This window comes from Solanum dulcamara, chromosome 10, assembly GCF_947179165.1.
Source record: "Solanum dulcamara chromosome 10, daSolDulc1.2, whole genome shotgun sequence".
Taxonomy (NCBI): Eukaryota; Viridiplantae; Streptophyta; class Magnoliopsida; order Solanales; family Solanaceae; genus Solanum; species Solanum dulcamara.
In genome coordinates this window covers 4374617-4392932 of record NC_077246.1, presented here as the reverse complement: position 1 = coordinate 4392932, position 18316 = coordinate 4374617, and the positions used below count along the sequence as shown (strand labels likewise).

The 18316-nt window shown below is 34.9% G+C and overlaps 1 protein-coding gene across 1 annotated transcript; it reads right to left on the bottom strand.

Moving 5' to 3' along the window:
* Positions 1–3294: 3294 nt before the first annotated feature.
* LOC129870065 (E3 ubiquitin-protein ligase COP1) lies at positions 3295–18232 on the bottom strand. Its single transcript, XM_055944648.1, has 13 exons — positions 17222–18232; positions 13912–13989; positions 10423–10578; positions 9709–10068; positions 8395–8552; positions 8231–8296; positions 7808–7886; positions 6104–6259; positions 5921–6019; positions 5106–5210; positions 4360–4539; positions 4096–4206; positions 3295–3795 (listed from the first exon to the last, which is right to left on the bottom strand). Exons 1-13 carry the CDS (start codon positions 17528–17530, stop codon positions 3625–3627), a joined length of 2028 nt encoding a protein of 675 aa, XP_055800623.1. The 5' UTR covers positions 17531–18232; the 3' UTR covers positions 3295–3624.
* Positions 18233–18316: the final 84 nt, after the last annotated feature.

Here is an 18316-nt window from a genome sequence, read left to right as displayed (position 1 = left end):
ATAAGGGCAACAACACACAGTACTGAATCTGAAATGCTAAATCAGATTTTAATATTTTGGAAATGAAGTAAAGAACAAAAAGAATGGTCAACCACTGCAACTAAATCACTATTTTGGTGCTAAATTTTTTGGGGTATTCTTTAGGGGTAAATTTTTTTAATTACATGTATCTGTGTTTATTAGAGAGCCTTGGAGTAACTGATAAAATTGTTACCATGTGATCAGGGGTCACAGGTTCAAGCCTTGAAAACAGCATCTGACAGAAATGCACAGTAAGGATGCGTATAATATAGACCCGTGTGGCTGGGCCCTTCCCAAGACCCTATGCATAGCGGGATTTTTAGTGTACCGAACTGACCTTTTTATCTGTGTTTACAGTTTACACCAACAAGTATAGTAGGGATGAAAAAAAAATTAAAATCAACCTCGTCTATAATAGCTCTACCTATTTCAACTCATTAAAAAATTTGGATTAAAATGTAACCCAAATTGATTCATGAGAAATCTTGCCAAAATATTTTTCATTTTTTAAAAAAATTTGATATGTTATATATAGCCATAATAATAATAAAAATTATTAGATACTAAAATATTTAAAAGAATAAATAAAACAATTACAACGTAACAAAAAATTAGATTGGGTTGGGACTTGACATGTTTTATGACCCATCACCTGATCCAAGAAAATTTGTGTTAGGTCGGATCTTGACCCATCTGTTATGTTGACCCATTATGATCCGCCTAAATTTAATTTAAGCCCAACCTGCCCAATTTTTTGTATATGTACAATTCACAGTTTTTGTATAACGTTTGTATATTTCACTATAAAATTCATGCACAACGTTTGTACAGTTCGTTGTGCAATTTGTAGTGTTTGTATATTTCGCTATACAATTCGATTCGCGCACAATAGTTGTTTAAATTGTGTGAATTATACAAAACTCAACTGTACAATCGCGCAAATTATACAAAACTCAAACTGTAATTACAGCTAGATATTTGCCGCGAGCCATAATTAATTCAAACTATAGCTATGTTAGCTAATTAACTAGTATATGTTTGCTCATCCGCATAATTTTTCCCTATAAAATACCTTATAAAAATATTTTTTAAATAATTTTTTATCTGATATTATATATATATATATATATATATATCTTAAATAAATTATAAAAAAATAAAACTTAGTAAGAAATATGTGAATTGAAGTTATGAGTTTTTTTAAGCTCATTTTTGTAATTTTTGAACAGATCATTAATCTGCCTATTATTAACACAATTTATTTTATAATGTAACACAATTCATGACATCTCTCAATGTAGCTATGTTTGCATCAAAGTGAAAAATAAAAAGAAAAAAAAGCTAGTGCTTATCTTGAGGAATAATGGTGAAAGAAAATATAGATGATGTACAATTTTTGTCTTATGGTGATTGTTGACCCCATTATTTACTACCATTCACTAATTTGGTAAAAACAACTTTATTATTTACAATTTATGTCTAACTTAAATAGATGTTTTTTTGGTCATTTTGTCTTCTTGTAAGAGTTTGCATTTTATTTTTTCAACTTTCAAATGAATTATCACTTTCACTTATAGATTTAAATAATATATATATATATATATATATATATATATATATATATATTAACACTTAAGCTAAACTCCATTTTAATATTTTCCAATATGATGTTATGGATGCTCATATTAATATTTGGAGATTATGTCAAATAAGTATTGTTTATCAAATTGATCTATTATTTCAAATTCAAAAATGAAATTTGACAAAGCTCACTTACAAAATTTCAAATGTATTTTCATATTCAAACACAACTTTAATTTTTAACTTAACTTTAAATGTTTTCTTAACCAAATATGAACCAATTAATGTCCAAACTCTTACAAAGAAAGACCCAATACAACAATAGAGACATTTAATAGTAATAGATTTTTCTTTTGCAATATTATCGCATAAACATTTAGTGACAACTGAGTAAATGTTATTGCATCCAAGGTCGCTAAAGTGTTTAGCGACATTTATATAATGTGCTGGTTATAAATATTCTTATTTATTTTGCCGCTAAATATAATATAGCGGCAATTATATTATTGCTGCTAAATTCTTTTTTCGTTGCAGTGAGCATTAATAAGCAGAGACAGTCGGAATTTTAAGTTTATGAGACCGAACTCATAACTCTTTTAATTACCAGGTTCGCAACAATAACAACAACAACACATCCAATGTAATCGTACGAGTAGGGTTTGAAAAGGATAATGTGTACACAGACCTTATCACTAACTTTGAGAGGGTACAAATATTATTTTTGATAGACACTCAACTCTTATTACTAGGTTCGTGTTTAAATATTTATGCATAGATTTAATATATTTTTAAATATAAATACATTATCTATCAAATTCATCTGAACCCATACCTATTGTATCTCATCCCCTATGAATAGGACTAGAATGTTCTTTTGGTAGAACCTAAATACCCAACTCCCATTACCTCCCTTTTGTCCCTTCATTTTTTACAGAAAATGACACATCAACCACACATTTAATTGAATGCCCAATTATACACTCAGCCAGCCCTTTACTTCTTATCATAACCAAAAAGTCTTTTTCTGTCTATAAAATACCCACTCCATTTGCACATTTATTTTCTCATGACACCAAATTCCAAGTTAGGTTAAAGTGAAGGGGGAAAAAGTATGGTATCCTTGAAGTATTTTGATTTTTTTTATAGTTTGCTTCTCATCACATCCATGTATGTACTAGACCAAGAAGAAATGGTGTTACAAGTCATAGAGGTTCATTTATATGAAGGTGATGAAATGAAACATCAAGAGTCATCGTCGTCGTGACACATACAGTGACGTTATCCTTCCTGAGCTTGTTCTTCTTATATAATTTTCGCATCTTTTAGAATTCTTGAACAATTGTTCAAGTTTTCTTGACCTTGCAAGTCCGTAACGTTTTGTATAATCCTCAAGATTGCAAGGTTACTTTATAGTTCTTGTATCTTTTCTATCCCTCCTGAGCTTCTTCTTGTAAAATTATCAACTCTTCTCAATGGTTGAGGTGTATCACTTTTATGTTATATAGTGTAAAAAAAAAACCTCTCTCTCGTCCTTGTACATGCATGCGTGAACAACATAACATGAAAAAACAAATCCATTCGATGTTAACGCAAATTCAATGATAACATTGCACATACATTTTTTCACTTGACAATGGTTCATAACGTGTACTTTCATCTCGATTTATTACTTAATCATGACAAATAATGTCGTTAGGTGTAAACACTGGATACAGATAATTTTGTTCCACGAAACGGTCTAAAACCAATGTCCTTCAGCACACTTGACGGAAAAAAAAACTGTCATTGTAGTATAACTCTGCCTCTGTCATTGTAGAGCAGTACTTCCTTCTGAATTTGTGTTACATGTTTTAATAAATGAATACATTAACAAATATGGGGGGAACCATGCCATCTTAATGGTTGAATAGATATCTACAGAAAGAAAAATTGAATGTGAAATTCCATTTCACTGTTTTCCCACTATAAAATTTGCAAGTGAATTTCAATCAAAGCATATTCTTAACTAGCAGTTTTATTAACTCAAGCTGCAAGGACTAGCACTTTTATAGTTCCCTGACTATTAGCAGCTAACATCGTAGGGCTATCGCTCTTCCAGCACACCGCGCTGATGAAATAAGATCCTGCATCTTCATCGGCTTCGTCCACATCTGGGGAACCGAATCGATGCCAAGTCACGGGTTTGGAGATTGCCTATACCATCCAAAACATTAGTTAAAATCACATACTATCAACACTTCAGTAAAGATAAAAAAACTTCGTTGCACTGAAGGGTGTGGGCCTAGTGGTCAATAAAGTGGGTTAAGAATTATGAAATCTCAAATCCAAATCCCAATATTGACAAAAATACTAGCAGGTGATTACTTCCTATTTGTCCCTAGCCTTGGTAGTGGCAGAATTGTTGGTGGGAGGTGGCAGGTATCCTGTGGAATAAGTCGAGGTGCACGAAAGCTGGTCCAGACACAGCGATTATCAAAAATGAAAAACGCTTACCTTATGGTACACGAATACTTCATTTGTTTCACTGCCACATGAGAGGAATTCATTGTTCACTGAGAGACCAACAAAGTTTTTCTCATTCGTATGTCCTCTAAGCGTGCGAACCTAGAAAAGAAACTCAAACAGTGTTAATTGTCGTGAATAATTTTTGCCTTACATCGAAGACCAAAGAAGAATCTCACCGACCACATCAACAGGTTGGTGGCAGAAAAAATTCCTCAATGAACGATAGTAGAATAGAGTTAAAAGATATCTTACCGGCAAATTTTCTTTTACATCCCACAATCGTAGTGTACTGTCTGTTGATGCTGAAGCAAGTTCATTGTTGGACAAAAATTTTACATATGAAACAGCTTTTCTATGTCCACTAAATATGTGAACCGGTTGGCTGGTGTTCCTTAAGTCATAATAATGAATATGATGATCTGCAGAGCCAACCTAAATATAAAACGATATGTACACTATAAGCATATATTCCCTTTTTTAGGTTTGAAGCGCATAGAACTGAGCTATATGAGAAATTCATGCTCCAAATAGCATCCAGAAACTTTGCACATGACCGAGGGTCAAGAATCTTTCGGACACAAATGAAGTTATCTGTCAGAAAGAAGCATGGAGTCTGCATAGATAACAGAATAAACAAAAGAGTATCCATGTATAACTACATAACGAATTTTGAGAATGGCGTGATTACATAAAAAACTCATCATGGACATCAACCTAACAGCACCAGGAGACGCACATGCATGTATGAGCAATCAATGATACATATGTTCAGTTATTGCATCTTAGTAGAGGATAGAATCCTATAATATCAGTCATGGTCTTTTCAGATTGCAAAAATACAGATTATCACCCATGGGTCGATGAGTAGAAAGGTATTACATAAGAGACTTGGAAGTAGACAAGAAAAGAGGTCACTACATCAAAATAAAGAAATCACCAGCAATGCAGAAGTGGAAATAAAGAATAAAAGAAAGCTCTTCAAAAAATAATGAATTTACCGCTATATGAACACTAGATCCAGGATTATATTTTACACAGCATATATTTGCCTTCATGTCAATATTAAGAACACTTGCTTCCTGCTTCGTGCTCCAAACTTTGACCTGCAGCAGCATAGAATGAAAAATAAGTACTCAAGTTATTGTCTCAGACAGTGGAAAACATGGTTGCATAATAAACTGGCCAGAAAGCAACAAGGATAATTTGTACCAAAACAACAAAAACTACTATGGAGGGATACTATGCCCAGAGATTTACTTCAGTATGAATTAATGGCCCAAAATGTAGAGACTTGATAAGACACTGATAAAAATAAATTTTATTTTACTGTAGCAAAGGTGAAAGATGAGGAGGATCCTTTACTTTCAGAGCTAGCAAGGAAAAGGTTGCTGGTAAAGTTTAGTAAGATTTCAGGACTTCCAAAAGTCGTTTGTGATGCAGAAAAATATCTGCAATACCTGGATTTGTGACAAGGTTACGGAAGAAGAAAAAAGAAAAAGGAAAAGAGAAAACAAAGATTGAGGCTTACGAAGTAGACTTATGCTGTAACTAAGATTTCAGTAGCAGAGACTAAAGGAGAGAACCCATCTTGATGTAGCCCATCTTAGCCCAAGAATACTTTGGGCAGGTTGGGCATTGACCCATTTATTGATTCAGCATATCTTGACCCGCCCAACTTCAGCCCAAACAACTCATTTGCCACCACTAGTCACGTCATATAGGCCTGAGTATTTTTTTCTGGATAGGCCTGACTATTACCAGCCTAAAAAGATTACGATTTGTGTTTGACAAGTGAGAAGTGATCCTTTAATACCTTACAATCATCACTGCCAGATACAAGCATCGAGGGTTCCGTGCGTGAAAAATCAACACTCCATGCCCGTTTCTCATGCTCTTCATATTCCATCACACTCTGATCGCCAGAAAGATTTAGCATCAGTCGTAGAAAGACGAAAAAGTCTACAGTGAAAACTGATTAGCAGAAGTACTGATTCACCTGTCTAGTGGTCACATCCCATACAGTTACTATTCCATCATAATCACTACTAGCTATGTGGTTCTTGGTATACTTATTCCAGCTCAAGCAGCTCAGCTTAGATCGGGTAGACATTTCAACAACAGGACAGTGTACATCAGCAGGTTCATTTACAACCTGAAATGCAGAAGCATAACAGTCCAGATCAGAATCTTGAAAGCATTATGCAAAGGAGAGCTCTGCCATAATATTTGACCACTTTTTTATTTTTTGAAGATGGTAACATTATATTTGCCCACAAAATAACCAAAGACAAATAGAAGAAATAATCAATTTTACCTGTGACGCTTTCATTATTTATTTAATCGTTATTTGTTATTTGTATTTATTTGTTATCTATTCGTTATTTGTTTGTTGTTTTTCTCATAAAGCTTTTAATTTTCTATTCTTATCTAACATTTTTTTTATGCATTTATGCTTTTACTGAGCCGAGGGTCTCCAGGAAACAGCCGTCCTACCTTGGTAGGAGTAAGGTCTGCGTACATTCTACCCTCCCCAGACCCCATGTTGTGGGATTTCACTGGGTTGTTGTTGTTGTTGTTGTTGTTGTTGTAATCACGGCACATTGAAAAGGTTGAGTATATCCTTAAAGGGCCAATATGTGGATTGTGTCATAAGAAGAAGCAAAACACTACTAAGGTAGTTCATGTATGTACTGATGGAAACAAAATTAGCTCCACCAGTCGGGTGTTTTTCTCCTACATAAGTACCACTTCAATGTGGTGCAGGTAACATATAAAAAAAACTATAAATAAACTATGTACAAAACAGGCAATGTGCTATCTGTGACCAGGAACCAGCTGCCATCCAAATTTGCAGCAACACTACTCTTACAAGGAAAATATTATTCTAGAAAGAAGGTGATCCCAATTTGTTCCCGGAGGAAGGTTCCACATTCACACACATCACATACAATCAAGAACTAAAAATGCCAAAAATGTCTTGATTGTTCGAGTTGTAAATGAACTGTACTATTTATGAGCTCACTCTTGGCCTCTGAGCTTCTTTAAATTTTGAGCTAGTACGTTAAAGGGGCTGAGCTTGTACAACTCAAGCTCTGCTCTTTTATATTCATGAAACAATATATTTTTTAACAATTATTCATTTGAACATATATGTAACAATTTGCATATTATGTTCTAAATGCATTTTTCAAGTTATTAGTACGAAAAAACCTTATCATCCCATTTAATTCTAAAATTTGTTGTTTTACTTCTATATGTTGTTTAATAATATATACTCCACATACTTTGAGCTTGATTTGCGGTTCGAGCTCAAACTCAATTTATCAGCTTGTTAGTTTGTTCCACAAGCTGAGCCAAGTTCAACTTTCACTAAATTTATGTGAGTCTTGCTTTCCCCAACTTGTTTGGGATTGAGCTGTAGTTATTGTTGTTCTGATTGAGCTTGCTTTCAAGCTCATTTGGAATTTGAGCCGAAGCACTCTTTAGAATTAAAGTTGAGTTTGAACAACCAAAACTTGGATCACCTCGGCTTGCTTTTTATGGATAATCAATAGGTAAACAATAATTTCAGAATAAATAGCTTTTGCACTTTCTAATTTGCAAAATCGACGGTAGACGTTGACCCATGATATGTCATTCAGTAATGTCATTGCACCCAATGGTATCAAGAGACAAAACCAGCTATAAGTTAACAGCTCACCGTAGAGAAGTCAAAAACTTTTATACGCCGTGAAACTCCAGCAGTAGCAAACAACTCATCATCACGATCAAATTCAATGCTGCAATATAAACATATTTAAAGTTTAGTTCTTGGAATAAGTTTTGCCTACAAGAGCTAAATAAGCGAACAAATGAATGAGATGGAAAAAAAAACAATTTCCTGAATTTTTTCTCTTTTATTGTGTCTCTGATTTTAATTTCAGGTCTGAGGTTTACTAAAAACACAACATTTGCAAGACACAGCAAAATCAGCGCTCCAGCAAAGCCATTTTTACACTCTGGATATGATCTATCTGCTAAAACCACAACCCTGGCTCTCCTCTTTAACAGCTAATTTCCATATTCGAGGAACCAGTAAAAGGAGAACTTTAAGCCTTCAATTATACGCAAAGACCAAACTTGCCTGGACACGATATTGGCCGAGTGAAACAGATCTCCATGCCGAAGCTCAGCAATGACTCTTAACCGACTGTTAAAGGATAAAACTAGAATTGGTAAACACGAAAAGAACAAGTGCAAGAATTTAAAAGCAAGCATGTTCAGCAAATAACAGACTAAAAATTATACCTATAACGCGTGAAAGTGGTAAGTACAGACTGAAAATCTGCTAGTCCTGCACTGTAACCTTCTCTTTGTACAACATCTGTGTCCTTTTCCTCCTTAACACACGATTTGTTAGCCAATTGACGTCTCTTTTGCAAATAACATTCTTGGAGATCATTGAACTGTAAATAAATATAAAAAACATTCACCAAATAGATATCAAAGAGCAGAAAGGCAGGCTAGAAAGATTACCCATAACCAACATAGGCATAAGGCAGTGCATATATCTAATTACTTGACGGAGGAATATGTACTGCTTACATCTTTCAACGAGAAAGCTTGAAAGCTGATGGAAAATAGCTTACAATAATCAAGAAGAATTGTGCATGTAAATTTCTTCAAAATCAGCAAATGTGATATCACCATTATGACGGAAATAAGTTGGGTAGCTGAAAAATAGTTAAATGAGAACCTAGGATGTGATGAGATCATCGTAGTTTGATCAACACAATGGAAGCTTTCATACAAGAAATATGTGACCAAAAGGTAGTCATAGAATAGTCTGTTTCTCATCAAATTTCACAGTAAGCCATGATCCAGTACTGGATCAACTACAGAGATCATCTACTATTACTTTATATAGTGGCCGTTTGGATTGGCTTATAAGCGGCTTATAAGTTGTTTTCAACTTTTTTTGAGTGTTTGGCTGGCCAACTTAAAGTCATTTTGTGCTTAAAATAAGCCCCAATAAATAGTTGGGTTTATTTGGATGAACTTATTTTAAGCACTTTATAAGTTGAAACAGCTTATAAGTCAAAAAAAAAAAAAGTTGGCTTGCACCTACCTTTTTTTAAAAAACTTATAAGCAGTTTTCAACTTATAAACTGCTTAAAAATAAGTCAATCCAAATAGACTAATAGTTACTTAATGATAGGGGTAATATCACAACAACATACCCTGTGAGATCCCACAAGTGGGAAGCGTAACATTGGAACAAACAACAACAACAATATACCCAGTAAAATCCCGGACGGTGGGATGTACGCAGACCTTACCACTACCTCATTGAGATAGAGAGGTTGTTTCCGAAAGATCCTCGGCTCAAAAGTATCAGCCCCAAATAAGAGAGAAAAATAAGGTCTGCGTAGACTTATGGGACTGTCCCTCTACCCTTCTTCACTTAAATACTAGACTTAGTTTGCATGAAAACAATAAATCTTTCGAGATTTGCTACAAGGGACAAATAAAAAGAAAAATATATTTTTAGTACAAGGGCCAAGTGAAATGAAATGGAGTAGTTGAGAAACTTTTAAGTGACATAATGTCACAACTACAAACCTGTGCATTGACGCGTTTCTTCCTAACCACAGCCAGACCAGATTGACTCATATGTTGTGAATTCATTTCACTAATTGAAGTATCTTTTCTCTGTGGTCCAGGAGAACTTATTTGAGATTTGCTGTCCCCCTTTTTGTACGTCAAGTTTCCAGTCGGTAATCCTCCAGGTGCGTTTCGTGAAGTGGAGAAAAGACTACCAAAGTTCCTATCAGTGGATGAAGACCAAGGTTTTTTCCCAATAGGATCATCTGCTAGCATTCGAAGCTTCATTGAGTACCGGTCCCTAGCCCGGTATAGGTCTGTTCTATGTCTCTCTACTGAATTTAAGTCCTCTTTGATGTATTGCAGATCATGTTGCACCTGATTAAATGCACAAATCAACAAACTGGCTATCAGATTGTAATTTGGAGAAAGCAAACTGTAGCTATCCAAGACATTAAAAGGAGACACGGTGACCCAAGTGAAGAACCACTTGTATATAATATAATATATCTTGAAGTTATATAGGGAGAAGGAAACAAATGATAATAGGGATAACCAAATAGAAGACGGAAAGCCGGCAAAAGGCACTCAACTAACATAAGAGTGCAAAACCAAAATCTAGCATATGACCATACCATTTTCTACCATAATACATATTCTTTCTTTAAGATAAATCTCTGTTCTTCCCTTCTTGACTTTTTTTCTCTAGGTGGTATTTAAACAATTACAAACCTCATTGAGTTCATCAACTTTCTGCTTCCTTAACATCTGTAAGAAGTCTAGCAGAATTTGCATATTTCGCTCTGCTTCCTCCTGCTCCAATTTCCTCTTTTTCTCTGACAACATCGACAATAGAGCATCCAGATCCTTAATCGACACTTCACAACCCTGTCTAAGCATAACAAGTGTCACATCTCAAGCTTCTGTACAAAACTGATACTGACAGTTAAATATTCATAGGTGTGTGATTTATCCGATACAGGCCAATAGAAAGAACAAGGAAAATAGTGATTTAGAAATTTTATTGTGAGAAATATTGAAAAAGAATATTATTGAATTGTGTCTCTATATTATTACACAGAGACCCTATATATAGATACTACAATACAATCCTTTACCAACTAGGATACTATTTCTATTTTTATTCCTATTCCAATTCCTATTCATATTCTAAGTAGGGTTGTATATACCTATTCCTATTCTAACGCTCCCCCTCAAGCTAATGCATACAAGTCATATGTACCTAGCTTGTTATAAATGTAACTAATATGAGGACAGGTGAGGGGCTAGGTGAAGATATTTGCAAGTTGATCACTCGACTCCACAAAATTGACAGTCAATCTCAATATAAAATACTGGATTTGATGCAGAATGTCGATACAACACATAATGATCAGCTCCACTATGAGTCATGCCGAACTCTTGAGTTTTTGTACTGAACTTTCCAAACCAAGATGGAAAAGATTGTTTTAGTCCATAGAGTGAGCTGCATAATCAACATACAAGGCTACTAAACTCCCCCTGAGCAACAAAACTAGGTGGTGCTCCATGTAGACTTTTTCACAGTACAACGGTTGCCGGAAAGTGCTCAAAATCTGGTATAAAATATATGGATTGTCTTGGAATCAATAGACGATTCGACATTAAACAAGAAAGTCATAGAAAAACTGGTTAGAACATATTCATGTGTCGAAGTATCAGATTTGATGGCCGAAAGTGGTCACAATCTGAGAAATAAAATTATATGGGTACGGTCAGAATGATGGCACGATCCTACTGAGAAAGAGAATTATATGGGTAGGGTCAGAATGAACGACCCTATTGAAAAAGAGAAATTATATGGGTAGGGTCAGAATGATGGTACGACCCTACACAAACAAGAAAGTTGTCATCGAAAAGATGACACGGTGCTATGCAAATTGGATATGAGAAAGTAGTCACTGGGAAAATGGCACGGTGCTACGCAAATAAGATATGAGAAAGTTGTCACTGAAAAGATGCACGGTGACCTCGTTGACTAAGTTCCCTTCCCCTGAATATAGGGTTCATGCATATCATTGGCCTTACTTTTGTTAACATAACCAATGACCAGACGGGTGGCATATATGGGTCATAGCCACCCGCCGATAACAGAAGTTTTTTTTTGATTTTCTACCAAGATCGTAGAAGCTCTGATACCATGAAAGAAATATTGGGAAAAAATATTATTGAATTGTGTCTCTATATTATTACACAGAGACCCTATATAAAGATACTACAATACAATTCTTTACCAACTAGGATACTATTTCTATTACTATTCTTATTCCTATTCCTATTCTAAGTAGGATTGCATATACGTATTCTTATTCTAACATTTATGTTTGGTTCCAAATGCAGTGACATTAATGTAGAGCTCTATAATCTGTGATCTTTCAAGCAGTTGCACCAATCACTTTCATAATTAAATTGAGGGGCAAAAGTAAAATGAAGAGAAAAGGGACCCTTGGTTATTTAGTTAGGAAGTAAAACTGGAGAACTAAGGAATGATTCTTTATTGGGTTTTTAACTCCTCCCGGATAGAATATGAAACATCCTCAAACTAACCACATTTGACCCATGGAGAAGAATCAGAACCATAAACGTAACATTATCACAAGAAACTATTTTTACATGTTTAAATTACCGTATGAAATTTAGACTCATAACTTCAAGACCACAATAGACATGGTTTACCTTCTTTTTTTCTGTTTTTAGATTGTAGATAGTTTAACCTAATTTTTACCAATCACCTTTTAACCTTTCTTTTTGCAGAAACTTTTTTTTTTTGATTGAGTACATGTATTTTCATTCATAAACATGGTCACAACGGTTGTATACAAGATATATACCAAAAAGTAGAGAATTTAAAAAACAATCTGATTCTCTAGTCTCTACAACTCCACCCATTCATCTATACAACAAGGAAATCTTTTGCCATTCCCATAGCCTATGAACACTACAAATCAGACATCACCTCCTTCAAGTGCCATTGCAATTTCTCTTTATACCTACAAATCAGACATCACCTCCTTCAAGTGCCATTGCAATTTCTCTTTATATCCATACTATTTTCACCTTGGCAAAGACATCCCATCTCCAGTCATGTATCATCATACCTACTACACCCTAAATATTCCAACAAGCAATTTGTAACTTCATTAATGCCCAATTTGTCAATGTCCAAAGTCATTCTCTCTACTCTCCCTTTTTTTGGGCATACTAGTTGTACCCTACTTCCACCTCTTTTATCTTTTTTATGATAAGGTTGTACCCTACTTTCAGCTCTGTACAAAAGAGGTAAAAAAGGAGAACTCCCCCCTCCCCAGTATATGGAGTACAAAAGCTTGTCTTCTGTACGACTTTTTTTTGCACCAAGTCTTCTGTACAAAGTTGACCCAATTGTCTATGTAAGTAGGACTGTCACAACTGATCCAGTCTAAAGGAAAAAAAGAGTCTGTCCCTTCAAAAGCCATTTTTCTATTCTTCTTTTATCAAGGAAAAAAGCCTATTGACTCCAATCCGTCAAATTAGCCATAATAGAGCATATTCCACTTTCCTGCTCCAGCTGCTTCTGTACCCAAGAAATTATATTTCTCGATATTCATAAAAAGAATTGGGGATCCATGGTGATTTCAACTACTAATTATACCATTCCTATATGTAGATTGACATTAACACCCTACTTCAATTCAAAGATAAATATCATCTCTGTTTCCACAAAAGAATGACATCTAATGGAAGATTAGTCTGCCAATTGAATAAAAACTAATGAGAACTACTCATAAATCACAAACTATTACACTACAAGGATGGCCTTACGAGAATTCAGAAATCCGACTTTTTTGTCAGCTCGACAATTGAGTCAACTTAAACAAACCTAACTATATAAACAAATAATTACACCCTAAAACTTTTCTGGATAACCAAATTTAATATGGTCTTTCTTAAAACATAGAGCAAAAAGAAGATACCAAAACTAAAACAAGAATTCAGGCACAGCTAAAAGTTAGATTAGAGTACAATAACTCAAAAAAAACATATAAACCAGATCACCCAAATTTAGATTAATAGTTAATTGGCAAACTTGAACAGGGAGGTCCTTCATAAAACAATCTTAAATTTAGTAGTGTCAAAACAAAAGCAAACTTCAGAGACTAACTCCATTGTGACTTCACCTAGAGATTGAGAAAACAGACTAACCTGTTCCAATGAATGACGAAATTGTTCAACAGGGGATGCAGTTTTTGAAATCTGACGAGCAGATGTCTTCTTCAATAGCTACAAAGGTGGTACAGAGAAACCTTTAACAATAAGCTGCATTGTGAAGTAAATCATTTCAAGATGCTACCATCTCATACTTATGCAACATTAATATCTCTTAGCAACAGTTTATTAGATCGTAAAGACATACTGGTACGTGAAAGCAAATGAAACTTAAACCTTACCAGTCAAAAATGAGAATGCTTGATATCAATTCTCAGCGAAATTTCAAACGCAGAAAAAATCAACAAAGCCTTATAATTGAAATTTGTTCAAAGGCGATAAAGGAACAAATAATTTGGACTCTAATATGAGTCCAACAGCCTGAACTGATGCAAGCATATCATCCTAATCTTTACTTTGAGCATTGTGCAAACCATCTCTGAAGGCCCACTTTTGTTTTCCAAGGGAGCTAACAACATATTAACTACTCAATTGTTTACCACATTTTTTCCTTTCTTTCGTCTTTCTTGAAAAGTACCTTTCTTTCTTCCTACACAAAGAAAATGCTTCTTTACTAAATTAAAGCAAAGATAGGAAAGCAGTAGAAGCCCTTGCCAAATGTGTATGGTAAGTTAATATACTTAATATAAATGGCAAAGGACTACACTAGATAAGCTTATGCTTGTGAGATGGGCGAATCCTCCTTCACATATGTTCAAGGTATTTATGCACGGTACTTAAAAAAAGATCCTAGATGCTCAAATCCATTTCCATAAGGATAGAGTGAATGAGAAATATAAGGAATATAGAACCGCTAATTGATGATTAAACAATTCAAACAATTTCGAATTTACCTCAAATAACAAATAAAAAACTCTTAATCTGAAAAAAATCTGAATGGTCAAACTTGCGTCGACATAGAGATTTGTCCTCTCCTATAAAGAAACCGATATAACATCTTTGAAGTCAAAAAATAGTTTTCCAGAATAATCTCTTCTACCTATTAGAGAAAACGTTTAGTATGATTAGAAGACGAGGCACAATTCCCGTATAAACATAAAAGGAGAGCTACTAAAATGTTGTTATGTCCCTGTTGGATACCCTTCTAATGTTTTTTACAAGATAAATGATTTTATAAATTATGGAGAATCTCCCATATACAAGTAATGCATTAAAAAGTAGAAAATCAATGTCAAAATATGATAAGATAAGATTCTCTATGAACGATAACCAATCTTCTATACAATATTTTATTATTTTTAATTAATAAATTTCATTAATGTGTGGGCAAAGTAAGCGCCAATATACAAGAAGTCCACCAAAAAGTAACAACATGATACTCCCTCCGTCCTAATTTATGTGGCACTGTTTGACTTGGCACAAAGTTTAAGAAGGAAAGAAAGACTTTTGAAATTTAGGGTTTAAAACAAACATTATCCGTGGCCTTGGAAGTTGATCTGGAAAACTAAATTACCTCCTAAAATCATCTGTTTCAGCTGGAATGCACTCCATGAGAAATGTTTGACTCAAGGCAACCTTATGAAACGGAAGATTCAGATGGTCAACAGATTTCATATGTGTCACAGTACACAGGGAGTTAGAGACCAACAATCACTTATTTCTACACTGTCTAGTTGCAACAGATTTTGGAACATGTTCTGTTCTCTTTTTGGAATTAGCTGGGCTATGCCAAACAGCAGCAAGGAGGCTTTTGAGGCAGTTGGGAAGTTGACAACTCCATCAAAACAATTTGGAGAATGGTACCTTCTGGAATTATTTGGTGTTTATGGAATGAAAGAAACAGTAGATGCTTTGATGGAAAATCAACTGCCAGCCACTTCCTTAAAGCAAAATGTCTACTTTCTTTATTTAGTTGGGGCATATATGACCCCAATAGATTCCCCTGATTCCTTATGGAACTTTGTCAGCTCCGCGTACCTAAGATAGTGCTCCTGTATACATAGCTAACAAGGTCTCACTTTAGCTTTTTGCGGCTACAATGTCGCCTTACTCTCTTTTTGTATATCTCTGTGTCTTCTTGATGCCTTCTATGATTAAACCAATTACTTAATCAAAAATAAATTGACATTTGTATGAATATAAATCACTTCATTAAGTTCATTAAGGGTAAAAGGGAAATTTTAAAGTTAAATTGTTTTTAATTATAAAAAGGTGTTACTCTTTCTGGGACAAACAAAACGGAAAATGTGTCACATAAATTGGGATAGAGGGAGTAATAGTTTTCAACGAACAATGCCCTATCTTCTATACAAAAAAGGAATATCATGGGTGCACCAGAAACAAATAAGGGACAAAAAACTACTAGTTAATTGTACAAAATTTATTTCTACGCCACATAGGTGCTAGCGGTGTCAAATTCCACACTTTGTGTCTTCTACTTCTTCCAAGACTCCAATGGAACAAAACATCTTTCACAGTATCAGGTATCACCCGAAAAAATAAAAATTAAGAGTTTCCTGCCATAACCTCGAAGCTACTAAACAATGTATGAGGAGATGATCAACATCTCCAGTTGACCTCTCCCATATAAAGCACCAGCTGACATAGGTGACCTTCCTCTTCCTCAAGTTCTGGGTTGTCAAAATCGGCCCCCTAGCTGCTAGCTAAAGTAAATAAAACACACCTTTCTCGAAACTCTGGGGATTCAAATCGAGCTATGTGAGAATGTAACCTCATCCATATGCAGAAGCTTGTCGTTGCAACTTCACGGATGCAAAAGATGCTAGGAATGAGAGGATATTCTTCAAATATGCATAGTCATTCTTCTATCTCTTAAAAAACTATTTCATTTCTCTCCTTGGTATCTACATGAGTGCTAATGGTGCAATATCCCACACTCTTCACTTCTCTTCCTTTATCTAAATGTCCAACTGAAGATTGCCTCCTCTACTATGCCCGACATCACCAATGGTAGGCCGAACCATCTCAAAATCTCACACCTAAAGCATTGAAGGAGGAGGCCGTCCACATCTTCACCGAAACATTTTCACATAAAAAATTGGCTATATGAATAATTAATATCTGTTCCACTTTACTGGGCACATTTTCAGCCAATGCTACAAAATTATGATTGTGCTATACCTTTCAACACCATGTACTCAAGTCAGTTCAGCTACTTAGATTTTAGTGCCCAAAAATCAATACCAACACTATACTACTACTACTATGTTGGCTATATGGATAATATATATCCATTCCGCTTACCGGGCACATTTTGAACCAATACTACAATTAAAAAAAATCCATAAATAATTGCTAGCAAGAATTCACAGTAAATTAAACAAACCTTGTCAAGAAGGAAATTGGGATAGAGTTGACTGGTAGTGAGATAATGAGAACAACAAGGGCAATCACTCTTGTTGTGAAGGTGAGTAACTATGCACATATAGCAAAAGCTATGCCCACAAGCTGTTAAAAATGCGTCCTTTATGATCTGCATACATATAGGACACAACAATTCCCTGTCCAATTCCCATTCTATCGCTGTCCCAGCTTCTTCATCCCCTACATTACTCCCCTCCTCTTTGTCCCCCATCCTCTTCATCATCTCCCCCTTCACTGCAGGCACCACCCCTCCAATCGAACTTTCCACCATCTCCCTCTATACTCCCACTAGCAAATTGGGTATCCTCCAGAATCAACTACGCCTCAACCCCAAACAAGTTTTTGCAACTTGGGTATTTTCAAGAATCAACTACCCCTCAACCCCAAACAATTTTTTTTTTTTGCAAATTGGGTATTTTCAAGAATCAACTACCCCTCAACCCCAAACAAGTTTTTGCTGATAAATTTCTTCCTAACCAATGAATTATGACTTCTGATCTTGAACTAGTAGTGGAAGTGGAACTTTTAATCAGTAAATCAACCGTAAACTTGAAGAACTGAATTTTTTTATTTTTTATTTTTTGCTTTATAATTTTATGGGAGAGGGGATTTGTGGTGGAGGAGGAGCAAAGAGGAGTAAGGGCTATAGGCCCCACGAAAAGGAAAGTTTTTTGGAGAAGATGAGGAACCTAAAGTACCTACGTTTTCTCCTATCTTCACATTGTAAGCATCCCTGGAACAGCAGACGGGGATTTAAAAAAGGCCAGCATTAACCTCCAGCTTGCACGGATTTCGAGAAGGATCGAATTATAAGTATATTTTACTCAGGGCGGACCTATATGGTGTCATATGTATTCATTTCGTAAAAAAATGACATATATATTTGTGGTTTGTTTTTTAAGAAAATATAAGTAATAATAAAATATTGACCTCACTTGAGCTAAAGAAAGCCTTTGGTCCGGTGATAAAGTGGGTACGTTTTTGTATTCGAAACCAGACAACAATACACTACATTATTTTACCCTTTTCCAACTCTTTTTCTTGTGCTTGACTTTTT